Source organism: Acanthopagrus latus, chromosome 7 (assembly GCF_904848185.1).
Source record: "Acanthopagrus latus isolate v.2019 chromosome 7, fAcaLat1.1, whole genome shotgun sequence".
In the NCBI taxonomy this organism is placed as follows: Eukaryota; Metazoa; Chordata; class Actinopteri; order Spariformes; family Sparidae; genus Acanthopagrus; species Acanthopagrus latus.
Window position 1 is genome coordinate 16,898,990 of NC_051045.1, and position 27,090 is coordinate 16,926,079.

A 27,090-nucleotide genomic window follows, 5' to 3' on the forward strand; every position below is an offset into this window, starting at 1 on the left:
AAAAGGTATAATAGACATCAAGTTTGTATTTGTATCTCATCTGGCTCAAAAGCTATGGTTGAATCCCTTTCAGGCGGCGGCCATATTGGAATCCAATATGGCCGCCATCATGGTCTCAGGGACCATTGGCTCGGGTGCTAAACTAAACTAACTAACTAAATCATTTTAGTATGCCCTTAGCTGCATCTGTGCCAGATTTGGTGTTTGTAGATGAATTGGCATGAACAATGGGGTGTAAGGCCCATACTACAGTCAAGATTGCTTTTTTGGACAGTAGCGATATTGGAATTGGAGGATTAAGGGGTCCAGATGCACCGGGTCATAAATATTAACATTCCTGTTTCCCATGATCAGTTAAGCTTAAAAAATATCAAGTTTGAATTTGTTACTCATGTGGTTCAAAAGTTATAGGCGGAACCCTTTTCAGGCAGAGGCCATATTGGATGTGGCGACCATCTTGGCCCCAAGGGTCACTTGCTCCGACGCCCTCGCTAAATCATTTCAGTATGACCTGAGCTACATCTGTGCCAAATTTAGTGAATTGTGTGAAAATGTGCTTAAGGCCCCCAACTGTTTGTCAACAGTTATCAGCTTCTTTTTTTTCCACTGAGAAAAAATTAGAGGACATGACCTTGTTGTCCTCAATGGCAGTTATGGCCCTCAGTGTGGGTGATGTTAGTGGAGAGTTTTGGACATTATGATGTTACTCGCCTTACCCTCAGTGGTTGAGGTAGAGCTGTTGTTGACTTAACACACAGGTGTTACTGGTTTCAAGTTTTAGTATGCACGCTGATGTTAGCATTTAGCTCCGAGGTTGGCTAAAGTACAGCCTCACAGAGCCGTTAGCATGACTGTAGACTTTTAAATGATTTGATAAAAGATTACTTCACTTTTATCACCCTTCTTTATTTTAATAGCATGTGGGAATAGATTAGTAACGTTTTTTGGATAAATAACTATTTTAGCTAACAAAGATAAGGACACCATAGCTGTGCCCACAACAAAAGCCACTTCCAGGTAACAGTAAGACAACTAACGTTAGGCCAGCTGTTTTGTAACATTATAGCAAAGATATGCAAAATCAGCAAATTTGTTTGTTTCTATGTCATTTTCAGACTGAATTGTAACGTTTAAAGATACATGTTGAAACACGGTGGTCCTGACATTGTATCTGGCGTTTCTGCTGTACTTAATTGATGTTGTTTGTTGCTTTGTTGGCCCTGCCTCATCATTAGCCTAAACGCTAGCTAGTTTGGGGGTAAATTCAAGCTGTCGTTTTATTTGATCTGTGGCCCAACAGTTGTATACGGTCTCCAAGCTAACGTTAGTAAAGCTTTGTCAGTAACAAGACATTAAAGCATCAAACATACACTTTTGGATGAATTACATAATTCATTTTTGTGAGAAAGTACAAATTATTCTTAAGCTAGGTCTTGACACCGGGGGTTTATACCCGGGCGAAATATAAACAGCGTTGTGGTTGTATAGCATATCTGCTGGCAGTCATTTGTGTCTAGTGCAGTGTCATGGATCTAACAATTAAAATGTCTAGTAGTGTACTCCCATAAACTACTGTAAACACAACTTCCCTCCGCGCTGGTTTGCCTACTCATTTGTGGTTGTCATGGCAACAGCAGAACTGCCCGCCGCTGCAGTGTGTTTTTGTACCCTGCTCAGTCTGTGCGTGTGCGTGCGTGCGTACGCGTGTGTATGTGTGTGTCATTGCTACAGCTCGGGCACGAGACTCTGTCGGGGGGCTGTTTCGCTGCAGAGGGATGCTCCGCAGCCCCGCACTGAACCAACCGGACTGGAAATCCCTGCTCACAGGCACGTAGCACACACGCACACATGTACACACACACACGCACACATACCCCAACGTACGCGGACTGCAGCCCCCTCAAGCTCCCAGCATCTGTGCTTACATCTCTCCTCTCCTCCTCCTCCTCCTCCTCCTTCTTCTCCTCCTCTCTCACTCCGTAGCTCTCCGGCGCTCCGTCCTCCGCAGCTCTGACTCACTCAGCTCTCCTCGCCGAGCTGAACCGCACTCAACCCGGGAACATGTCCTCCAACCTGCCCGCCGGGACCGCAGCCGCGGCCAAAAGCAAGCCGCTGTCCCCGTTCAGGAAGCGTGGCAGCCTGCAGTACACAGCCAGCACAGGTGAGTGGAGATGGAGACGGGGGAGGACGCGGTGAGCGTGGCGGTCCCATAAACAAGAGGGAGGACGCTTACATGTACTAGCGCCTAAGGTCATACTGAAGCTCTAGACTGTGTGTTGTCGCGAATCCCGACTTTTTGAATGACATGTCGCTTTTCCATTATTTTTGGGCATCAGTCGCAAGAGGAAGGCGAATGATGCAGTACTTATTCTCTGTGAGTAGTTTGGGGGAAATGCAAACCTGTTGATTGGGGAGGTGTGGGAGAGGATGCTCTCTGCATCTGGAGAATTTCTGCGTTCAGACCCTGCAGTTTCATGATAGGGTGTTCTAGCCAATCCCCTCAGTCTTTATCTCCAAGCTTATTGGTTATAAATGACACAGTATGCATGCATGCGTTCACTCTCCAAGTTAATTCTCAGTAGAATCAGGAAACACTGCTGAGATGTTGCATAACTTGTTGTTGTCAGGTGAAATATCATACTTTGTTGATTGTCACTGTCCCTCAGGGGCTGGCCTGTGACATCCTCTCAATACATGTCACAGGAGGTGGAAAGATATAAACTCAACCCTACAAGCGTGTCTTCTGCCACTTATATTGCGTACATGAATGTGATGACGCTGTTTTTCATTCAGCATGTAGCCTGGATAGAATATGTAGGTTTTGGGTTTGGTTTGGTACCTCAGGACATGATCCCCTGCTGAATGAGAGGATTAGCCACCACTCGGATGTATGCACTCTCTGATCAGCCTTTCATCCGAGCTGCAAAGAGTGTAGAATCACCAAAATACCATCCATTTAAACTCCCCTCCCTCTGTTCATTCATTGTCACACTCTCTCTGAAATTCAGTCGATAATATTAATATTACATGTGCCAGTGTTCTAACCATCAGTATCCTCATGACATGTTTTTGGTTAGAAATAGGAACTTAGTGTCCTTTTTTGCTTGAAAATGGTAACCTAATTAAGCAAATACAAATATGCAACTGTGAGTATTATGCATCTTTCTTGATAGCTTGAAGTCCATTTCTATTGGAGGCAGATGATATAATCTCCCTCTATTGGCAGATTTGTTTAATTTACATAATACATTGAAAACGCACTGTGTCTTTAAAAATCTCCCACACCCAGGTCATGTTTTGACTTACAACACCATGACCAATGGTGACACGCTGTGATGTTAAAATGATCAGAGATAGATTTTTATCCCTGGCGACAAATACAACAGCTCCCTCCCTCCCCTCCCTCCAGCTCCCTGCTCCAACTAGGATGCCCTCTGTGATTACCCTCATTTACAGCTCTGTCTGTTGCAAAAAGTGCTCTCTAGTGTCGGACTGAGAGTAATAATTAGATGCTGGAATGATGAGGGGCAGTCTTGGGCTCTACATTCAACAGAGACAGATTTCTTTCTGGCTGACTGTGCATCTGCAGTGTGATTCTGCTCTGAAACCTCTGAAATCTGATTTAGGAAGTCTCTACACAAGCACATCATGATGACATTCACATTTTATGCTGTTATAGCATTCAGGGAAGCATCTGAGTAAGCAAAGATGACATTTAGGTGACTCATCTTCTTTTGTTTTTTTTGTTTTTTTTCAAAAGGCACTAATCTTGTTTAAGGCAGATAGTACCGTGTTAATAGTGCAGAGTGGAAACAGGCTGCAGATCCATGATCTTATGATCATATTAGATGGACTATTTGAATAATTGCCGGTGTCAATGAATCTTTAATAAGGTGATTGCTATTCTTACAGGATCATCAATTATGTATCATGGTCTCACAGTTTGATTTCCCTCTGCTTGATGATTGTCTAAATTGACACATGGCATGCTCGAGGAGCTTCAGCTTATTAGATTGTTTTGATAAGAGTACTGAGCTTTCGATCCGATGTAATGAGCTCTGTGCTGATCTATTAGCACAGCAGAGGGGAATAGATGTGGACAGCTGCAGCTGTAATCGGCACTAAATGAGATTCAATCACTCACAGCTTGACTTTCTTTAAAGGTTATAGACCCCCCCAACACATACCATACTGTCTTATAAGAGTCTAACAGCCTTTTTCTATCTTGTGCAGTTACAGTGTGAAGAGCTGAGGCATGGTGTTGTCCATATTTAGCACATTATTGCAGGGTTTGTAGAGTGAACTCAGCAGTGGGTGAATCACTCCTCTGTCTGTGAAAGAGGTAGTTCTGAGATTAGAGCACCACCCACTCAGCAGTTAGCCTACTCTGCACCTCATGCTGGTTTACACTTGTTGAACCACTTAAATCAGGTGTCTATCAAATAGAGAAAGAAGAACTTTATGGAGCAGTAAACATTTGGTTGCTGATGAAGGCTTTGTGCTGCGTGTGACCTAAACAGCCATTATTATCTAAAGTTGAGGGAAAAAAACTGTCTCTTAAACATGCTTATCACACAAAGGTAGTGATTATAACTGCTCACAGAGCAAAGAAAATACACAATTAATATGTAGTTTAGACAAGTAAAATATAAATATGTATATATATATGAATATTAAGGGCAAATTGGGAGATATGACCAGACCATGTTTAATTTGTCATCTGTCCATCTCAGAGGCTGTGGTCAGTCCCAGTCTGGTGTCCAGCCATCGAGACCGGTTGAGATGAGCCCTGCTGCTGGCAGACTCTCATCAGCTAACCAGTCCATTATAGTGAGCTGCATTAAGCAGTTATACGACCCCTTATAGTTTTGGAGCTACCGAATTCTGGCAATTTCTTACAAATTACACAATTAAAGCTGCTGTGATGAAGTTTCATGTTTTGCTGAATCTGGCTGCTCCTGTACGAGCGGTACGAGCACCTCCACCTTCCGTGGTAAAGATCTTGATCTGGCTAGCATGTGCATTTGTTTTGGAAGTAAGTCAAAGACAAACATAGAACTTCCATTCTGACATTCACACACCTAAGTTAGCCAACATGTAGCCTAAAGCTAACAGATTTGGTTGCTCCGTAGTAGTAATTTTGTTGAGAAAGCTAAAGTTAACAATATTCTCCAATAATATTATGATTTTGTGGGGATCTGAACCAGTGGCAGCAATCAATCTTCTCGGAGGGTTGCTTTTGTTTATGTTGGTCACATAGGAATTCATATAAATAAAGCAGTAAAGCAGTCCAGAAAGTAAAAGTACTTATTGTACATTAGAGAGGCTCCTGTCAGTGTTTACTTATGCATTACTCTGTGAGCAGCATTGGGATGTTGAGTTAATTTAGCTACTTTCTATACTTTATAGACTGATACTCAGTTAAACCTGTCCCTTAAAGTAACTAGTAACTACGGCTGTCAGATAAATTTGGTTCATTTATTAAAAACACATTATTTGCCTCTGACTCTGCAAGAAAGTAATACGACAACATGAAATTACTGTAATTTGCTCTAATCATTGAGACAGTAGGAGGATGATGGACCTTTGAGCATGTTGTACTTAGCCCCCACATCCTGTTCACACCTCCTCTGATTGTGTCACACCTTGTCATTGCTACATGCCCACACATGTCGGGGTCTGTGTTATGAACAGATACAGTAATTACAGGAGAGAGGGACCCTTTAGGTCAGATGATAAGCCCTGTCACTCCCAACGCTGACGCAATCGGTGCAAGTAATAGCAGAAATTGCAATTAATGATTAACCTGGGAGCTTAGGGTCTCCCACCCAAACACACCCTCATCTGATAACCTTCAGTCACTCTGGATTGTCACTGTGATGAAAGAACAGTGTTTAGTTGTGTTTCCGACACTCATATGAGCCGACATCTGGCCTATTCGAGGCTTCATGGGTGCCCTGCGAGTGGGACCACCTCTTTGCTGCACTGTTGCCTGTACTAAATGGTTTGGTGATTCAGTAGATAAAAAGATACCGAGTGCCATCTGTTGTTGGCAGCACGTCGACCTGTGGAGAGCAAGAGTCCTTGTTTGAAAGGTACAGTACATGGTACTAAAGACAGAGCTTTCAATTTAAGCTAACACAGCTGAAATATTTATTCTTTTTGGTACTTCAACTCAGCAGTGGACAAAGGAGTGGACAATATGGACGTTACATCATCATTATATCAGACTACGTATCATCTTAGATTTTAGAACTTTATACTGTGATATGGCATAAGTGTTGTCTTTTCATGGGTTTAAAGGCTGTGTTACAGTTAACTGATGTGATTTTCTTACTCTAACTTACAAACTGTCCAACCTCGATCTAATACTTGTCTTTACCCACTTCATTATACTTTATTCACATAACTGATGATATTTATCAGAGAGCAGTAGTCATTTCTGCAATACTTTCACAATAATGTTATCAGGTATTTCATCAAAAATATTGTGACATTTGAGTTTGTCATCCAGTCCTAGCATTTATGAAATGCTTTTGAAGAGATTTCAAAATATCAAGATGTATTTTATGTATCACGATATAGTCTAAAGGTAGTTTTATTTTAATGTAAGACACCTTTAATGTCCTAATTAGTGAGAAGTAACTCTGTATTTACACACAAGCTTGAGGTACGGTGTCATCTCTTTTGCTTCGATCTCCTTAAAATCTTTTGTTCTTTTTACTTAAATGAACAGAAAAAAGGAAGAAGAAATTAAGAATGCCATTTCTATTGTTTGTTAAAACATTTCACCTACTAAATTAATCAAGCGCTAAAATGATTGTCAGTCATCATATGTCATTGTGTTATGAAATACACTGCCTGGAAGGATTGATTAGTTAAAATAAGGTACTTCTCAACCTGCTGCACAGTAAAAAAAAAAAAGTTCTCTAATGATAATAATAATGATAATAATAGTCCAATAAAATAAAGTTTGTATTCAATAATATGCAGTAAACTTCTGAAAGGGACCACAATGCATACTGTTGCCTGAGTTTAACTTGTTCTTTGAGTGAACACTTTCCACCATGATGAGATTGTGTTGACGTGCCTGTGATGCATCATCCGGCCATCAGAGGGAGCCTGGTCTGAATGAATGCAGCGACACTGATGAATCGATGAAGAGCAATCTGGTGTGTTGTGCTCTTTTACAACAATTTGATTAGTCCTCTCGAGAGCAATATTGGCTTCGAGGGCCTTGAAAAATAACACACACACAATACTTTAACCTTCAGAGGACAAGTGGTCAGTTGTTTGTGGTCGAGTTGCATTTGACTCCTTTGGATGGAGCTTTATTCCGTCCAGTTTGTCAGCTGTGCTTTCCAAACTGGATTGCTCCAGTCTAAGAGCGGCTCTCTCTCCATAATCTTGACAAGAGGAGAAACACGTTGTGTGTTTTTTGTGGTGTTTGATGTTCTGACTTGCAGGATGTTTATGGGTAGTGTTATTTTGTTGACATTGTTTTTGTTTGTTTAGGGATCTACGTGGTTGTGTGCAGATTCAGATTGGTTGCCTGGTGTGCAAAAAAAATAATCAAATGCACATTATTTATTTTTTCTAATAACAAATGATGAAAACACGTCAGAGATGGTTGTGTGTAATGACAATCCTGATCTTATTGTCATCAGATACTGTGAAAGACCAAAACCAGCATGAATTGATCAAGTATCATTTGTCTAGCCAAATCCTGATTTAGCTTTTTCCTCTTACTCATAAAGTGCCATTGTTTTCCAAAAGCACATCAAAGAGCCACACTGTTGCACTGACATGCTCCATTACAATCAACATGACAGCTTCAGTTGATTTTGAATAGCAGTCCTGCTGCTGTAAATATTCACTAGTGCACCAGAGACACAGCTGGGAATAGAAACCAACAAACCAACCAACCGATTCACTGTTTACGCTTGTTAAAGGAGACACTTGCCAGACAGTGCACAACTGTTTTAGGAACATATTCAGTGTTTTTAAAATGTAATAAAAAAAATATATATTTGTGTCACAACCAAGATTGACATCTTGAGTCAGAACCAGTGAGAGACACTTTGTTGTTTGGCTCTTTAAATGAGATTTGTTGACATTCTGCAAGAATAAATGCTCAAAGAAGATTGCATGTTAGGATCTGAAAAAGTAAAGATTTCTAATTCAGCTTTGTGTTTTGGGTAAAGACAACTTGAGTTGAACTCTTGGCAGTGTTGAGCAAGAGATGATTAGACAGGCAGCATTTGATTGATTGAGCTTAAAGGCCTTTTATACTGGTCAAATTAAACTCAAAATAATGGAATTAAGTCTGAGTTAGAAACAGATTTAATTGATGAGTTCACTGCAAAAAAATCTAAATCTTATCTATCATGTTTTTCTCATTTCCCAGTCCTATATATGCACTATGCACCTGTTTCTGCCCTCTGGCAGATGTTTTTATGATAATCATAATAATACATTTTATTTTTATAGTGTCCTTCTAACACGACAAACTCAGTGCTTTGCAAAATACAATACTATACCCTATAGGAGCAGTTAAAAGGTAGTTAATCATTGAGAAATTATACAAAATAAAATTCAGTAAAATCAGGAAAATTCAGTAGCAACCAAACCAGAAGTAGAAACCATGAAAGTAGCAGGAAACAGCTTTTATTCATATTTTCAAGTGGCATTTTTCTACTTCAGCAAAAAAGAGCTCAATAGAATTTTTTAATTTACAGTTTTCTGATACAAAACAGAAGAAAAACTGCAGTTCAGTACAAACATTTACTTTTTTTTTTTACATTTATTTGCAGTTCAAGCATTCAGCTGTTCTCCAGAGCAAATTTACATTCTGTGCAACAGTATGATAAGAAGAGAGATATGACTGTGTGCGCTCTATTGTTCTGTGTCATGAAATTGCATCAGTTCATTCAATCATTAAAGTGTTATTTCATCATTTTCTTTCGCACACAAACGTCTGTGTTTACAGCATGGGAAACGCATGTTCCAGAAATTACTGCTGCAGACGTAATGGGGACAACGTGCTGGCCCTTTAATTTCATTCATGTGAGAGGAGATGGAGTCAAAGTCTCATTTATTAGACCGTCTTCCCCTTCAGACTGCCGCTATTCAGCTGGCTGAGAAAAAAAAAAGCACAGACCATGACAACTCAAACCTTACCGCTGAGGCAGCACCATTTTATTCTCACAACACAAACATCCTGAACACATGGTCTCCTCAGCAAAACACAGCACGAAGGATAACGTAGACGCGAGCAGGGGTGCTGCGAGAGAAACTTGCAGCGGGAGTACCCACATCCGTCTGTGATAAACGTGGTCTCCCCCCCGCCTCCTCTCCCTCACGTGGTACGTCCCAGATTGATGTCAGAGGCATTTAAATGAGAAGGATCAGCTCCAGAGGCTGCCAGTGCAGCGACAGCTGGCCTGAACCAGGAGGCACACGCAGCAGAGGGGGGTCACTCACTGGGATGTGAGGGGGAGTTCATGGATCTGCTGACCAGCTCTTCGTATGTATGACAGGGACAGATTAAGGCGTAGAGGAGATGACTATTTGACTCTGTGAGTGTGTTAAATGAGCGTGTGTGTGTGTGTGTGTGTGCTGTTGCCGGTTTTGTCATTAGACTGAGTGTTTGAAGTCTTTCTTCTCTTGTTTCTCTCCATCCCTCGCTCCCATCATGTTTTACCCATGAGAAAGGACAGCGGACACCATCCCGGGCCATTTGCTGTTTGGCATGCTCCATCACCCTGCCAGGACAGCCTCTCTCTCCCTCTCTGTCTGTCTCTCTGTCCTCTCTCGGCCCTGCTAGCTGCTGGTTAACGCAGGCTCTGAGGAGACAGGTACGCTCCACTTCCCTCATCCTGTGCAAAAGCACAAACAACCTCTCTTCCCCTCCAACCCCCCTTTCCCTTCCCTCTATCACACTCACTGCCACTCTCCTCTGCCTGCCCCCTGATGGCTTTGTGTAATAGCCCTGAGCAGTGCTGTCTTCAGTGTGCTGAGGAGATTGTGTGTCAATTGATTGTCCCACAAATGAGCTTTCGCTTGTCTTTTTGGAGATGGTGCAAAGGTGCAACTGGTTACATAGAGGCAGAGTTGATCAATAAATTGGGTTGACAACACTTGCAACTTAATCGAAAAGGGCTGTTTTCAAGGCTAGTGGGCATCCTGCTTTTGTGTTGTTAGCATTTCTCTCCTTTACGGTTCAAGTGAAGGCTGTCAGCAGTAAATGAAACACAGGACAGTGCACTAGAAAACCATCATCAGCCTGCAGACATCAGACATCAGACTGTACCCTCTCTGGTCATAGAAAGAGTTTAAATGCAGATCTTGAGTAGCTGTTTTATGCAGAGTGAGTGAGAGAAGCATCCTTTCTTTCTATTCCTTGCATTCCCCTTGCAGTACATGTATGAGTCCCTCCATGTTGTTGTTACTGTGTCTGTCATATTCTCCCATGAGTGTATAATATCTGTAATTTTCAGTGTCTTCGCTTATGTGGAGTTTTCTGATTTTATGAATATGGTTTTATTGATGTGTCTGTTGTGGAAGCCGAACTGCTTTGATCAAAAAATTCTGGCACAAAAATGGTGAAAAACGTTCGTTGGTACTTCCCAAAGCCTAAGATTATGTCAACAATTGACTTTTTTTTGTCCACAACCCATAGATATTCAGCTTTTCAAAGGAGGCATATAAGGGTAAATTTCAGGTTCATCATTTTATTTGGGGCTTATAGGTTTGCATGCTTTGATGCTCAAAAACACATCAGCGTTCTCACACTGTCCAGTGCTGCAGCACTGAAATCTGCGTTTTAGCTCCTGTCTCTTTAAGACCGCCCCCCTTCTGCTGGTGTGGACTTTGACTTTTTTAACCCTTAAGATCTTACCTGCCCAAGAACATCTACAGACACAAAAAAGCACAACAGGTCTCCTTTCAACAAACACTAAGAACACTCAATATTGAAATCTGGCTTTAAATGCCCTCCAGGATTTCTGTTTATTACTGGATGGAATCAAAATGTGGCCAGCTGGACTATTTTACATATTACTATATGTGACATTTGCCTTTTTTGTTCAATTACAATGGAGGTTGAGCAGAAAAAGATTCATATTCCATTTTATGTATACATATATCTTTCTTTTTAAAAATATGACATTGGTATTTGCAAGATTCTGTATCAGTGCTAGTGTTGAAAAAATTCAGAGGACACCAGGTATGACTAAAGACTCCGACTGAACTTCAAGCTCAACATTGTTTATATTCGTCATTTCCCTGAAATTCCCGTTTTCTCAGCAGCACTGACACATGTGAGCTATGAGTGTGTTTGGTTTTCACTGTTAGACATCTGCCACAGAGACTGTGAGTCACTGGCATTTCTTGTGGGCTGAATACCAAATCTGCATAGTCAATGGGAGCAGGTAGACAGAGGCTGATGATGCGTGACCGGCCTAGTGGTAGGAAACAGAGGGAGCCGGTATATGATGGGAATCTCTTGGTATTTACGTCTAATCATTCACAATTGTTTTATAGCTCATTCTGATTCTGACTGATTTCTGTCTGTTTCAGAGAATTTCTGACTTGTTTTCTTACAAAGGCGAGAAAGCAAATATGCATTACTGTAGATAAAGTTCCACAGGAAGTCTCTTGACCTCTGACCTCTTTCACCCCTTTGGCCTGTCGGCTTCAGATGACTTTCCATATGTGATCTCATCCCTGAGGAGCTTTTCATCCGGTTTGAGTTAGACTGGAGTTAGGACTCTTTATTGCTGTTGAAATATGCATGCAGTGGAAGTCCCTCAGCAAGATGATACTATTTGACCTTGTTTTGAGGCTCAGTGAAATGATCCTCTTTGATTGTTTTTATATTAGTCGCCTGAAGAACCTTATGTCGTCTTAAGCCCTCCGGCACCCATTAGATCAATAAAAGCTTCAGCCGACCAGATTATGTAGTATATGTTCAACTGAATTATAATATCGGAGTGGTTTGCTCCTCAACAGTGCAATGGGGGATGAGTTGTTACGTAACCATAGATGCTACCGATCCAAATATAGCAGCCATTAGGGGATTAGCTCCCAGCCCGGCAGGCTTGGCTAGGCTCGGCTTTACTGTGGCCCAGCATGGATGTCTTTGCCGCTGGTCACCTCCTGCCCTCCACACCGGCGTCCACTCCAATCACGACGAACTGATATGCCCCGAAAAGACAGCAGAGATGACATCTTAGCCGGCCGCTTTGTTACACAGACGTGCTCCTTCCTGTCAGCAGAGGAGCATCTGTCTGTGGTTCCACTTTGTTTGGCATCAGAGCAGTTTTCTTTTTGTTGATTCAAGCATGAACCAGGATCAAGGAGAGTTACTTACAATGATCTTATTTCTTATTTATATGGACAAATGTGCCAAGCAGAGATTCTTTCATTATATTGTGTAGTTCAAACTAAACCAAATGTCTTTAAATGGTGAAAAGTACAACTTTATTTTGTTCAGTGAGGTACTAGCTTAAGCAATGGTGGCATTAAGCATTACACACATTCATTTACCATTTATTGGGTGGAATGTAGAATTTGCGGCGGAGTCTGTCAGTGAGAAAATACTCAAACTATAAACTTTAATACTAATGCCATATTATATTTATACTCAGAGCTCATTGTTGGAGCTCAACTCTTCAGCCTTTCGTAGGTCAAAGCCCAGTTGAATATTTACACACTGGAGAGGTTTCGCTCTCTATCTCACTCCCTGATACTAGTGTATGTTTTTAATGTTGGTGGCCTCGTGGTGCCGACAAATTTGCTCAGCGTGTCAAGTGGGATGTGTTGATTGGAGGGTGTTAAGCTGAAGGCGTTTAACACGTGGTTCTAACTTGTGGTCTGGGCAATGATTATACCATCTTCTCTCCTCATAGCTACGGTTCTGTCTGCCTCTCCAAGTGTTTTCATGCCATTGATGAAGCTTTTTGTCAAGTCCTAATTGACCCAGTTAATTGGCCTCTCTGGTCTCCTTTCCCATCCCCACTCAGACACGCTTTGTTAAATAAGTCGGTCTTAATTTAGATGGGACGCTGTGGTACAAAGACAACACAGAGTGCAGGTATCACACAGTCAGGCCTCTGTGACCTTCCTCTTGTGTGTGTGGTTTATAAATACTGACAGACAACAGGGCCACTGACACTCTACCACACACAGGATGAAATATTCAGCAGGATGATGAATATTTCAGTGGCAGGTGCGTAGTTTCGAGGGGCAAGATTAATATCATTGCAGACAGAGTGCTAAATATACACCCTGGGGAGAAGGCAACACAGCAGTGAAGACATTGTCACAGTCTCTGCATCCACTCCCAGCCACTCTCTTCCCCGAGTCTTTTTTCATCGACCATCCCCGTTCGTTTTTCCCCTTTCTCGCCTTTCCATGACAACTGGGTTTGTATCAAACTTGAGTCTTGTGCAGTGGCAACAATGGAGGGTATTAGCCGGTGTATGTGCTGATGGGCTCTCCACCTGAATGGGCCATTGTGTCTCGAGGCACAAACAGCTGCTGAGCTCAGACCTCCACTGTTGTGTGAAGGCCCGATGACAGAGGAACAACAAGCTTCTGCAGACGGTTTCAACCTCTGTGAATTCATTATGTGTTGAAGGAACGAAGAATCATGAGGGAGGAGGACTTTAGCTGAATCATATTTATGTCTAGCCCACTTTTTTCCATGATGGGTAAAATGAGAAGCTATTTTCAGCTGATTGACAGCTAAGATACAGCTGTTAAAAGAAAAACTGATTGCTGTGGTGTGTCAAAATAAGCCTTTCAATAGTACCTCATAAGATGCTTAGTTTATGCCTTCATTTCAAGATTTCTCTCCCTCCTTATCTCTAGTTGATCTCCGTGGTCCTCGCCACCTCCTCACTTCCCAGCATTCCTTGCCTGGCATCCCAGTGGCACTGAAACAGTCCATTGACCTGCGAACATCCATGGACGGGAAGTACAAGGAGATTGCTGAGGTTGGTGCTCAGTAATTGCATCTTGTTATTAACAATGTAAATACAAATGTATTTAACCCCATCTATGTCCGTGTGAAGGAGCTGTTCTCCCGCACTCTGGCGGAGAGTGAGATGCGCAGCGCCCCCTATGAATTTCCAGAGGACAGTCCCATCGAACAGCTGGAGGAGAGACGTCAGCGCCTCGAGCGACAGATCAGCCAGGATGTCAAGTAAGCGCAGAGAGCAGGGTTGGTACACAAACACATGTGACTGATCATGATCCCCAAAGTAAGCTCAGCCTCTCTGTGTGCAGGTACGAACCCGACATCCTATTGCGCGCCAAACAGGAGTTCATGAAGACTGACAGTGCAACAGATCTCGAGTGAGTGTTTCTCATGCCTGTAGGCAACTGTGATCTCTCTATTCATTCAGTGTGTATCTTAAACTATATGATGGATGAGTAACACATACGAGGGTTGTAGTGAAGTACTGATCACTGGATGTTGATTTGAAAGTAGGAATAAAGTGTCTCTTTCATTCAGATGACACTTCAGCTCTCAGACCTTCTTTAAGATCAATATATGTGTATATTTCAATCTACCAGAATGCAAAATAATTGTCGGTCCATGAATAGATACATGAAGGAGCAGAGCCAAGCTCCCGACCTGCAGGAGAGAGAGCCGATTCCAGAGAGAGAGTACCAGAGAGTCAGTATTTCTGGAGAGGAGAAATGTGGGGTATGTCACCAGATGAGAAAAGAAAGTATTTCTTAGGAAAAGTTCTTCTTTTTTTTGTGTGGTTTTCTAAATGAAATAAAACCTCCTCCATCTTTTTTTCTTACCTCCTAATCTTTATCAGTTTCATTCTATTGTTCCTCCATCCAGGTTCCCTTCACAGATCTGTTGGATGCTGCCAAGTGTGTGGTGAAAGCTCTGTTCATCAGACAGAAGTACATGGGCCTGTCGCTGCAGAGCTTCTGCAGGACCACCGCTCGGTACCTGCAGGAGCTGAGTGAGAGACCTCTGGACCTCGATATCTATGAGGAGGAGATCCCAGAGACCACAGCCACAGCTTGTAAACACTACAGACACACACGTATACATGAACATACTTACGTGTACACCATTTCTGCTGATTTCTTGGCTGGATGATTCTAAAAAAAAACTTGAGATGTGGCGTTTGTGTAGCAGATTTTCTCTGTCAAGTTTGGATGAGAAGGCAGAACAACTTGCTTATGACCAGGCTGCAAAATAACCTGATGTTTTGTTATAAAATGAAATGTAATGAAATTTGACTGCTGCATGTGTACCTTTGGTGCCTTGATGGTTGGACACTATAAGAAACAGGGCTTCAGATTAATTTTTCACTCTGGCTGCACTGCTGCACTCATATTTTCATTTAAGTGCACCAGCACAGAATTTCGGTGCATTTTTAAGTAATTTCAAAAATTAAAACACATTAAGTAAATGATTGTAAACAGGAATGAAGTGTGCAAAATTAAATGTTTTTCTTCATTCTTCAGGTGTTAAAAGCTGCTAAGTTTCAGGCACACGTAATATAAGCCATGTCCAATGTCATGTCTCACATTAAGACGTCCACAGACTTCTCCACCCATCTGTCCCACTCCCCTGAACCGGCTGTCACAACGTTCAGGCTGTTCAGATCAGATGTTAGCTGCATGTGCGTTCTCGCCTCGCTCAGAGCCGTGACACAGTGTGACGTTCTGTCTCCTCTCAGATGCCACAGTGCACCCACCTGTTTCAAAAACACACCCGTATGAGAACCTGGACCCTGCCAGCATGCCCCCCGACATGGGTTATGGCTGCAAGATGGTGGATGGTGTCATGCATGTGTACACGACGAGGAAAACTATGGAAAAGTGAGATTTGTATGATGGATCACTCAGTGCACGCATGCTTTATCTTGTAGTCCTCGGTGTGGAAGGATTCCTGTCTGTTTTTAAACAATTTTTTCAGCAGCAGAGTTTCCTATTTAAGTTTTGATGTTGCTAACAGAGGCACAGAGCTGGATCTGCCATACCCAGACCTGCAGGAGTACATCGCTGACATGAACGTCATGATGGCCCTCATAATCAACGGTCCAGTGTAAGTTTTTAGTACAGAGAATTGTGTATATGATTGATTTGACAGACTTTTTTGACACAACAAAAGAAAACAAACTATATGATAGAAGCTTTCCAAAAAAACAAGTAGAGAATGACAAAATAAAAAATGAAAAAGTGAAAAAAATTGATTATCAAGACAAAATGTTTACACACACGTGCTCTTTAATGTTTACACTTGTTTAATCCTTCCCCGTCTCTGCTACCTCATTAACTACATCTTAATCCATACAAAAACATTTACTTCTTCAGACTATATCAAGAAGTACCCATTGCTTTCAATATAAATCTGATCTTCTGATTTTGATTGATCATCTTTTTTTGTTCAGACTTAAATCAGATCTGGTTGTTCCATAACAGTGTGAACAGCACAGATCCCAAAGAATCTGATCTTTTAAATGTACTATTGCTCAAGAAACTGCCATAACTAAAAAACTGTCTGTCTTTGTCATCCTCCTCATTATCATCTGCTCATAAATGTGCTGGCTTCACCTTGTGTTTAAAACTGTACACACTGACTTCAGTTGTCTCAGATAAGAAAAAATATGTTTTTATGCAGCATGTCTTGAAGCAGTGTAAATGGGGCATCGCGAGGGGTCATAAAATATTGCATAATGGAGAATCAGACTTAATTTAATGTCATCTGTTAGTAAATATTTCAGCATGCTGTGTGTGACATCGTATGACAGGTTGTTGTTCAGAATCCTGACCAGTTCACACTGGCATCTGATGTTGGCCACATTTGAAAAGTAACGTGAAGAGCCAAACAAAAAGGTCTGATCCCAGCACTCAGGCTCACAGTGTGAATGAAGCTTTTGTTTCCCTTTGCCACAGAAAGTCCTTCTGCTACCGTCGTCTGCAGTATCTTAGCTCCAAGTTTCAGATGCACATCCTGCTGAATGAGATGAAAGAGCTGGCAGCGCAGAAAAAAGTCCCACATCGAGACTTTTACAATATCCGTAAGGTGAACTTGAGAGCTGTTCCTCCTGAGCCTTACCACAATTATTTGTTACGATCCAGAGCGAAACGCCAACATTTTATTTTCTGTCCTTTTTCACTGAATGTTTTTTTGCAGGTCGACACGCACATTCATGCTTCGTCCTGCATGAACCAGAAGCACCTCCTGCGTTTCATCAAAAGGGCCATGAAGAAATATCCTAAAGAGATTGTGCATGTGGAAAGAGGCAAAGGTCAGACACTGATGGAGGTGTTTGAGACCATGAATCTGACGGCCTTTGACCTGAGTGTGGACACCCTGGACATGCACGCAGTGAGTAACACCCGTGAACGATGGTGAACAAGCCTGGTTAATGATGTTGTAATGACAAATAGGGATTTGGCACCAGGTAATTAGCGATTGTTTGAATCACAGTGACATTGTTTCAACTCTCTTTGCAGGACCGCAACACTTTTCATCGCTTTGACAAGTTCAACGCCAAATACAATCCCATCGGCGAGTCCATCCTGAGAGAGATCTTCATCAAAACAGACAACTACATCGAGGGAAAATACTTTGGTCACATTATTAAGGTGCTCACTTTCACCTTTAACAGTGTCATTACCACTGATGTCTGCAGAATGACCGTCTGAGGCGCAGGCGCCCTCTGCTGACTGCTTGTGTCACTGCTTCTCAGGAGGTGATGGCCGACCTGGAGGAGAGCAAGTACCAGAACGTGGAGCTCAGGCTGTCGATCTACGGCCGCTCGAGAGACGAGTGGGACAAACTGGCCAAGTGGGCCGTCAAACATGGCGTCTACTCGAATAATGTGCGCTGGCTCGTGCAAGTGCCTCGACTATTGTGAGTGACCCCAGTGGTTGGAAGATTGACACTACATTTGCTAATGTAATGTACTGAGCGAGGGGATGTGCACTAGAAAGACAAGATTACCATAATCACACAACTGACATCTCTTATTTTCCTCTCAGTGACGTCTACCACACGAAGAAGCAGCTGTGTAACTTTGAAGAAATGTTGGCGAACATCTTCATGCCTCTATTCGAGGTTACAGTCGACCCCAGCAGCCACCCAGAGCTGCACCTCTTCCTTCAGCACGTGCGAACTCTTTACTGTGGAGTCGTGAATTCACATTTTTCACATTCAGCCAGACTTCAGAGGGTTTCATCTATCTTGTGTCGCTCTCTCTCACACAGGTGGTGGGTTTTGACAGTGTGGATGACGAGTCAAAACCAGAGCAACATATCTTCAACCTGGACAGTCCGCTGCCAGTCAACTGGACGGAGGAGGACAACCCGCCCTATTCCTACTACCTCTACTACATGTATGCAAACATGACGGTGCTGAATCACCTGCGCAGGTACGAGACTACGCCTCAGTCCAAGTGGCTACAATTATTTGCTTTCTGTGAATGCAGTCACTCCCTGATTACATGTTTTACCCCAAGACATACTAGCAGTACATTTATATTTCAAGATCTTTAGAAGTTTGCATCTATTATACCTTCACATTTATGCATAAACACATGTCATGTCACAAGGATGTAACCTACAAAATAAACATAAAAGACTAAACCAAAAAAGTGAACCATGAGACAAGTAGTTTGCCAATGCACGTACATGCATTTTTACATCTCTGTATTCATATTAGCTTTGTATTACTTTAGTTAAAAAAAGATAACAAAACCCACTTATCCTCAGGGAATCATCCTTTGGTCTTTCTCTGTCATTTCTTTTATATTTGATTCGCTGTTTGTTTACATAATACCCCAAACAAAGCTGAAAGTGAGTGTAACCTCCCTTTAATTTGTCAAAGTTACCTACCTTTTTTTTGTTCCAGGCAGCGGGGGTTTCACACGCTTGTCCTTCGTCCTCATTGTGGAGAGGCCGGGCCGATCCATCACCTGGTGTCTGGTTTCATGCTGTCAGAGAACATCTCCCACGGGCTGCTGCTCAGGAAGGTGTGACCTCAATATCATAAAAACCCTCCTCTGTGTGTAACATGAAGCAGCTGATCAGACCAAGAGTTTGTGCGGACATTATGAATTTATGAAAAACAGAAAATGGCACAAGGCCTCGGTTCATCCAACTCTTGTTGGTCCAGCTGAGTCATACTTAAGTTAATAATGGAAAATCAGGCCTGCGGTATTATTCTACTCTGAGTGCATCGATTGATATTGTGCCTCGTGTCCCTCCAGGCTCCGGTGCTGCAGTATCTGTACTACTTGGCCCAGATAGGCATCGCCATGTCTCCTCTCAGCAATAACAGCCTGTTCCTCAGCTACCATCGCAACCCTCTGCCAGAGTACCTGTCCAGGGGCCTCATGGTCTCTCTGTCCACGGACGACCCTCTGCAGTTTCACTTCACCAAGGTCAGTGTACACAGCAGATCAAACATTTGTAACATTAGATTTTCTGACGGTTTGTTGTTTATCGTCTGTTTTAAAATAACATAGCTGTAATAATTGCAGTGAGGGATACAAATGTTTCACTTTTGACTTTTACTCTTCACACATTGATGTCATTATTCAAAGAGCATCTTTCAAAAACAAAGTTAGAAGAAGTTTTACAAAACACACATAATTAAAGTTAAATTAAATTAAACCAGAATTAAGTGTCGAGTCTCGACAAGATAAAAGCATGGGTGACCGTTTTTTAGTGCGCTGAGGAGAGGAAAAACCTAGTTAGTTGAGAAGTCACCTGAGCATCAAAGATCATTTCTGAGTCAAAATTAACATCTAGATTAGAGCCATGTTTTCAAAAACATAACTAGATAAGGCTAGAGAAGAGACTGTTATGCTCATGCTGCTAATATGCAAAGGGTGGTTATAATTAAATCTGATTTTGAGTAATTTAAATCACATGTAATTTTATTTAAAAACAATATGAATGTAGATTTATTATGTGTAAAACAGCAGTTCAAATGAACCTTTTAATCAACTGAGTAAGATTTGGCAAAGAATGCTACATCATATTAAAAAAACAAAAAATGTATAATCTTGATATGTGTTTGTTTGCTTTGTGTAGGAGCCGTTGATGGAGGAGTATAGCATTGCTGCTCAGGTGTGGAAGTTGAGCTCCTGTGACATGTGTGAGCTGGCCAGAAACAGTGTGGTTATGAGCGGGTTCTCGCATAAGGTATCAATAATCTTTATTGCACAATACACATTATCAAATTTTACAATCTACAACTCCACTACTCCCTTCTCAGTCTACTGTTCTGCAACCGGTTTAATTTTCTTCTTCTGGATCAGGTGAAGAGCTCCTGGCTCGGCTCGAAGTACATCAAGGAGGGGCAGGAGGGGAACGACATCAGGCGCACCAACGTTCCTGACATCCGCGTGGCGTACCGGTATGAGACCATGTGTGAGGAGCTGAATTTAATCACACAGGCCATTCGCACAGATGAGCTGGAGACCATCGAGGAGGAGGGCAGTCTGTGTATGGGAGCTGTGCAGGGAGAGAAGTGAAACATGAGGCACAACACAAACTGATTTCACTACATTCCCTGTTTTCATATCAGGACTTTGTTCAGATTTGCATATCAACATATCATGCGTATGAAAAGAGAAAAGCTTGTTTTGTGAAGAAATGATGAGAGTTGCTACGGTGACTGTATGAGAGAGGACCTGTAATCTGTGTACCCAACATGTTCCCTTTCCTTTAGAGTCATTCTTTGTGTAATCTGTCATGGTGATTTCACGATGTCTCGATCTATTTATTTGAAAATTATTATATTTTCATGGTTTCTGACTATATTTTGTGAGAGTTTCTGTACAAAGTCTGTATTTCCTGTACGATGCACTGAATAATAGTGACATTCAAGATTCATCCCATTAATAAAATGTTGTAACTGGATGCTACACTGACCGATTTAAATCAGAGACAATCCGGACAAGTTAAAGAACCTTTTAATTAGGTGCAGGGCTATAGCGACCATGGAGGACACTGAGGTCATGTTTTTAACATCTTTTGTGGTGGCCTTGAGGGAGTTAATATTCCACAGATAAAAACATAAGACATGGATATTTTATTTGGTTCATTACAGTATTTCTCATCTGCATACTTTATATACATTTGTTGACTTTACATGCAAAAAATGAAGAAATGTGAAGTGTGGAGAAAACTTTCAAACCACGTAATAATGGGGGATGAAAGAGTAAGACTTGAATAAAGTGTGAAAAATCCAGACTATAAAATAACTTTCTGGGGGGTTTTGGGGGGGGTTGATGACCTCAATGTCTTGGCTACGGCCCTGACAACCTAGCTAATATAACATTTTGCCACAAAATGTGTCTAACGTGATGCAAGAATGTTCTCTGCATGAATATTTGGCTTTTTGGTTGACATTTTCTGCGTCATCGCCCACAGAACAATACCTCACTGAACATACCTCACTGACTGCCAGAAAAATCTGTACTCCTGCAACTGGTGATGATATTAACAGCATATTTCCCACAGCTGCTCCCTGTCATATTCTTGCTACTTTCACCGTCTTTACAGTGATTCAGTAGGGTTGCGTGAAGGCATTTCAATATTTGTTCCTGGTGTGCGCTAATGCTTCTTGGTTGTCATTGTATTACAACTTATTTTGTGACATTGTTTCTGCTGACAGTCTGATGCCGTCTGTCTGTTACATGCAGATATTTAAAACACGTACATTTCTGATCCATAGTACAGTAAATGATGCATGATCTGTTCCCTCAGATTCCCTCACTCCACACACAAGTTCAACCAGTGCCAAATTCATCATGACCTCAACATATTTTTGAAGGAGTGAAAGTTGATGAACTTGACAAACCCTTTTCAAAGTCCTGCCTTCAGCTTGGGTCCTGAAGTTACCCGTGGAGCTACGTGTTGTCATTCAAAAGCACTGCGTGTTCCTCCCAGAGAATTATATGTGCTGTTTGTGAAATTTTATTTAAAGATTTTTGTGTCTCTGAAAAATAAATGTTGTTCACACTGGCATGCTGGCCTTGCTGCAGTTTGTACATCACAGACAGGAGATACATGCCTCTGAAAATGAAAACAGCAGGTGACAAAAACAATGAAAAATCTAAATATTTATAACGTGGGGAAACAAAAAAGGCCTGCTTGAGTTCTAGCTGTTCACAATCAGGGGTTGTGTGGAAATGTGTGCGAGTGAGTAAAGGAATTGAAACAATGAGTGCATTGTGGTGTGTGTGTGTGTCCACATTTGGGTCATTACACTCCAATACTGGTCGAAGTGAGCAGAAAGTTCACATAGAATTCAGCTTGATTACAGACATGTATCTTTTCAAAATAAAATTATTGAGGTCTGGTTGCAATGATGAAAACCCCATACACATATTGTAAAGCAAACAGTATGATATGATTGGGCTTTTTTGTGCAGTGAATTATGTGTCTGGTCGTGCTAAAATGATTAGTGTAAGAGTCGATTAGATGACCTATCAAAAAAATTAGTGTAAATTACATTTATAAAAAGTTTTTTTTTTTTTTTTGACGCAATAGCTGATTTGTCACTACTTCAGATTCAATTGTTATATTTTAATGAAATCAAAAATCAAAACATGATTCAGCAGTTGATGGCTGACAAAATGAGCCCTTACTAATTGTATTGGTGCAAAATAATCCTAACTCACCGGAATTCTGAGGAGCTCAACTCTTAAAGGTGCAACATGTAAGAAATTTAGTTGAAAAGAAAATACTAAAAGTACCAAAGTGCTCTGCAGAATGTGAAGAAATAACAGATTGTACCTGTTGACTGGTGTGGACCTATGTTTGCATGCTCCAGAGAAAGCCAGCCACCCGGATCCTGAGATGAATTCTTTCTCCATTACAAAGGTCAAGCTGAACTATTCATTTGAGTGAGGGAGTGAATCATTGCACAAAGCCCTGTAAAAAGATCTACAACCCTTGCAGGTTAGCTCTAGCATGAGTGAAGCCCTGCATTAATCCCTGTAGCACAGTCAGACTGTAGCCTCCTTTGTGGTTTATGGGAAAGACTTGCATGACTTAATTTCAGGCTTTTGATTTACAATACATGTCATGTCATAAGGCAGCTGTATATGATGCATCGCTACCCAGTGGATCAGCGTATTCATGTCCACTCATCACACAGCTGAGGGTTACGTAAGAGCAGACAAAAGAACCGGTTCGCATCCACAAGAGTAAGGGACCGACGAGCTCACCCCGCCCCCGTCTCAAACACACCAGTCCTCCTCCCCCTGCTCACCCTCACTCACCAGCGATCTACTACAGCTGCACGCGTCTCTGAGCGCCGTCTGGAATCTGGAAAGTCCTTCAAAATGACGATGACACTGGCTTACTGGGATATCCGCGGGGTGAGTTCAGCTGTCTTCTCTGCTGTAGCTAACACAACTTCTTTTGTTGGCGGCTGCCGGCGGAGCTCCACCAGCACCCCGGTGCAACACAGGCGGTGCTGCCGTCGTACAAACTCTCTGTATCCACTGCTAAATATCTTAAAACTGAATTCTGGACTCATAAAGTCCACAGTTCATTTTCGTGTTAGCAGAGACTCGCTCGGTAAAGTGTTGTGTAACTGCAAAACGCCCGCGTGCACGTGCTCAAAATGATATCATTGTCAGTAACGGTCGCAACGACCTGCAAACCCGAATCAAACATTCTGCGGCTAACGTTAGCTAAGATGCTAGCTTACACACCAGACTTTTCCATGAGTCGCAGCCAAAATTATCATGCGCACCGAATAATTGAGCTCCTGCCATCCAAGAGCAATTTTTTACAGTGGATTTTAAGGGCTGTAAGGTAAGTGGGACATGCATTCCCCCCCACTTAATCTGCTCATAAATCATGTGGCCACCTTCCCTTCAAATGGCAGAAAAAGACGTCAGAAAAAGTGAGCAACACGGTGAGAATAAGTTGAAATGAGGGCAGCTGTAAACATAACAGCTGTTTTCAAGTCCTTCAATATGCCTCAATCACAATGAGTCAGCTACATCATCAGGAGGACGGTCAAAATAATGTGAACCTCCCCCTATAAGTCACCAGAGCCCTGATAAAGTAAAGGCATCTTTTGTATGAAAACGTAAACATTCTATTAAACTGTGCAAACGAAACAATGATACACACTATTTACATGTTGTAAATTGATATCTATTTTTCTTCCATCTGTTCAATCAAATAATCGACTTAATTTTATTTACCAGGTATGATTAGATCTTTACGCCCTGAAAGCTAAATTGATAAACTTGTGTTTAACTTCAATAGCAGTCTACCGATGACATACGTTGACATTTTCTTTTTATAAGTAACTGGAAAACTGTTGAACTAAACCTTTTTATCAACCTTGTCTGTCATCCCTGTGTTTTGGATACATGTGCAGCTCGCCCAGCCCATCCGCCTGCTGCTGGAGTACACCGGCACCAAGTATGAGAACAAGTTTTTCTCCTGTGGTGAAGGTAACTTACCCGTTTCAGCTATTTTAATTTTAACCAGATAGGTGGTCCAAGTGCCCTTACAACATGCCAACTTACTCGTTTAACCCACACTTTTCTCCCACCAGCCCCAGACTATGACAAGAGCTGCTGGTTTGATATAAAACCAAAGCTTGGAATGGACTTTCCCAATGTAAGTGAGTTTGACCTTTTTGAAAGAAATGTTGTGGATACCAGTTGAAGTTGTTATACAGGTGGGTTTAAATCATCAACAAATAATTTCTCAATAATGTCTCACCATAGCTGCCCTACTTGGAGGATGGAGACAGGAAGATTGTGCAGAGCAATGCTATCATGAGATACATTGCTCGCAAGCACAATATGTGTAAGTATTTTGTGTTTATTCCACATTTGTATATTTTGTCTTGGATATGATATATCCACCTTGGATGTCTTATTTCAAAACTTTCAAAACACGCCATTATTCCACGAGTGTCCCAATAATCTGATGTGATCACAGGCGGAGAGACGGAGGACGAGAAGGTCCGCGTGGACATCATGGAAAACCAGTCAATGGACTTCCGGAATGGGTTTGTGAGGCTGTGCTACACTGACTTTGTGAGTACTAAATTTAAGGTTTAATAACAAAGATTTAGTCATTTTACATATTAAACAATGCCAGCGTCACCGCTCTGACTTCAGGACAAGATGAAGCCAGGTTACCTTGAGGCGCTGCCTGGCACACTGAAGCAGTTCTCGGATTTCTTGGGAGACAGGAAGTGGTTCGCTGGTGACAAGGTATGTATCTCCTTAAGCATGGGAGGCTTCATATGTCATTTTTAAAGCTGAAACACTCAGGTTTTGACATAAAATATGGGCGTATGGAGTTGATATAGTCACTTTAGTACAATATTACTTATTAACACGCCCAGGAGACACAAAGCTGCATTAGCATTCACATTTGGAGTTGTTTTGAAAAATATTAGCAGGATAGGCAGCATAAAATAAATTAATTCAAGCTTTTTGGACTGAAAAAAAGCTGCCTGCTGTTCCTGGAGAATAAGCAGTAAATTTGTGGGTTGAAAAACCAAAACATGAGCATGCAAGTGATTTGACAGATCAGTTTATATAAAACAAATGATTTGCTGCAGCTTTAAAGTCTAGTTTAAGCCTTTAATTTGCTTTCAACTTGTTTATTTATAACTTTCTCTACAATAGATCACCTTTGTGGACTTCATTATGTACGAGCTGTTGGATCAACACAGGATGTTTCATCCTACTTGCCTGGACGACTTCAAGACACTCAAAGATTTTTTGAACCGATTTGAGGTGAGAACACTCAGCTTTTTTTCAAACAGATTGAAAAAGCACATTGATACTCTAATACTGAATGTTAAAGAAGGGGATGTCTTGCACTGTTTTTTCTTCATGTGTCACAGTGTGATTGCTGTAGGTGAACAGTGCATATGCAGAATTGCTTCTGTGCAGCTCTTGCCATGAATATAATGTAACTCACAATTATTATTAATTAGAGGTGGGTAATAATATTGATTCATCAAGGCATTGCAATATATTTGCAAGCAGCGGCCCCCGACCACCCACTGTTCCTCGCCGGACGCCTCTCGGTCCCCGTGTCCAGCAACTGGAAGCGCCTCATCCGAGACCTCGCTCGAGGGTTTCGGAGGCTGTAAACTCCCAGTTCAGCCAGTCTCACAATGGCTGCTGCACCATGCGCCCGCGGGTACACTGTCCTCCGGGGAGAGAGGGGGATCAGTGTCAATGTTATACCCCATCGCATCTAGCGGATGGGTGGAGGGACCGCGGTTATGTCTTATGTCTTATGTTTATGTCTATGTCAGACTGTATCTCAGCTAAACTATGGTTGCACTATTTTATATCTAAAAAAAAGTGTGCCTTTGTTTACATTTCAGTTTGAACTAGAACTTCCTAGAGGAAAGATTTATAATTGAAGATTACTTTTTTGAATTTAAAAATTATCAACAGGTACTCTAATGAATTATTTGTTTATTACTGCTTATTACTGGATCAATATAGAAGCATTTAAATCAGTATTGAATCGAATTGATTTTGAATCGAATTGCGACTTGAAGAATCGAAATTGAAATCCTATCATGAGGTTCTTAACAATACCCAGTCCTACTCACAATAGCTTGGTATAATATGTCAACACAGGCTCTGGAGAAGATTGCTGCCTACATGAAGTCAGACAGGTTCATGAAGACTCCTGTCAACAACAAGATGGCCAAGTGGGGGAACAAGAAAGAATAAAGAAAATGCATTCACGCCTTACAGAAGCAATTAAGAGTTCTCAAGTGCAACTGACTCAATAACCCCGTAAATCAGGAATAGAAAAGTTGTTCTGTGATTTGTCTTTTTATAAGCTGTTAAATAGCTGATTGTGTAGATTTTTTGATCACATTTCAAAATTTACAGTTCTGAGATCATTTTTAGTTGAACTGTTAAAAAAAGTCCAATTTAATACTGGAAGTTTGAACGTAAGTAGAAACTTTATTTTGATTTAAAGCACTTAATTTCTTTGTTACATCTGAGACAGATTGTTTTTGACAATAAACCTTGTATGCACTTTGTTTGGGACTCACTTTTAAATTCACTGTCA

At 41.6% G+C, this 27,090-nt stretch overlaps 2 protein-coding genes and 1 long non-coding RNA gene across 8 annotated transcripts; 2 read left to right on the plus strand and 1 right to left on the minus strand.

Moving 5' to 3' along the window:
• Positions 1–1,639: 1,639 nt before the first annotated feature.
• On the plus strand, positions 1,640–22,021 carry ampd2b (adenosine monophosphate deaminase 2b). Of its 5 annotated transcripts, none has more exons than XM_037103853.1 (19): positions 1,640–1,827; positions 1,984–2,161; positions 13,876–14,000; positions 14,079–14,209; positions 14,293–14,361; positions 14,614–14,716; positions 14,864–15,053; positions 15,717–15,858; positions 15,995–16,084; positions 16,936–17,065; positions 17,177–17,371; positions 17,500–17,631; positions 17,736–17,899; positions 18,028–18,154; positions 18,253–18,416; positions 18,896–19,016; positions 19,254–19,427; positions 20,083–20,193; positions 20,310–22,021. In XM_037103853.1, the coding sequence occupies exons 2-19, from the start codon at positions 2,062–2,064 to the stop codon at positions 20,523–20,525; spliced, it is 2,484 nt and encodes an 827-aa protein (XP_036959748.1). In that variant the 5' UTR covers positions 1,640–1,827; positions 1,984–2,061; the 3' UTR covers positions 20,526–22,021. The 5 variants fall into 5 exon arrangements, with proteins under 5 accessions (XP_036959748.1, XP_036959749.1, XP_036959750.1 ...); XM_037103854.1 differs by lacking the exon at positions 1,640–1,827 and adding an exon at positions 9,711–9,857 and having other exon boundaries at positions 2,028–2,161; positions 20,310–20,525; XM_037103855.1 differs by lacking the exons at positions 1,640–1,827; positions 1,984–2,161 and adding exons at positions 5,880–6,095; positions 9,711–9,857 and having other exon boundaries at positions 20,310–20,525.
• Positions 20,190–23,713, minus strand: LOC119022686. Its single transcript, XR_005076041.1, has 2 exons — positions 23,283–23,713; positions 20,190–20,505 (listed from the first exon to the last, which is right to left on the minus strand). It is a non-coding gene; the product is annotated as an uncharacterized LOC119022686 (long non-coding RNA).
• Positions 23,246–27,061, plus strand: LOC119022685 (glutathione S-transferase Mu 3-like). Of its 2 annotated transcripts, none has more exons than XM_037103861.1 (8): positions 23,246–23,381; positions 24,401–24,476; positions 24,581–24,645; positions 24,756–24,837; positions 24,973–25,070; positions 25,155–25,250; positions 25,671–25,781; positions 26,646–27,061. In XM_037103861.1, the coding sequence occupies exons 1-8, from the start codon at positions 23,346–23,348 to the stop codon at positions 26,739–26,741; spliced, it is 660 nt and encodes a 219-aa protein (XP_036959756.1). In that variant the 5' UTR covers positions 23,246–23,345; the 3' UTR covers positions 26,742–27,061. The 2 variants fall into 2 exon arrangements, with proteins under 2 accessions (XP_036959756.1, XP_036959757.1); XM_037103862.1 differs by lacking the exon at positions 23,246–23,381 and adding an exon at positions 23,799–23,823.
• Positions 27,062–27,090: the final 29 nt, after the last annotated feature.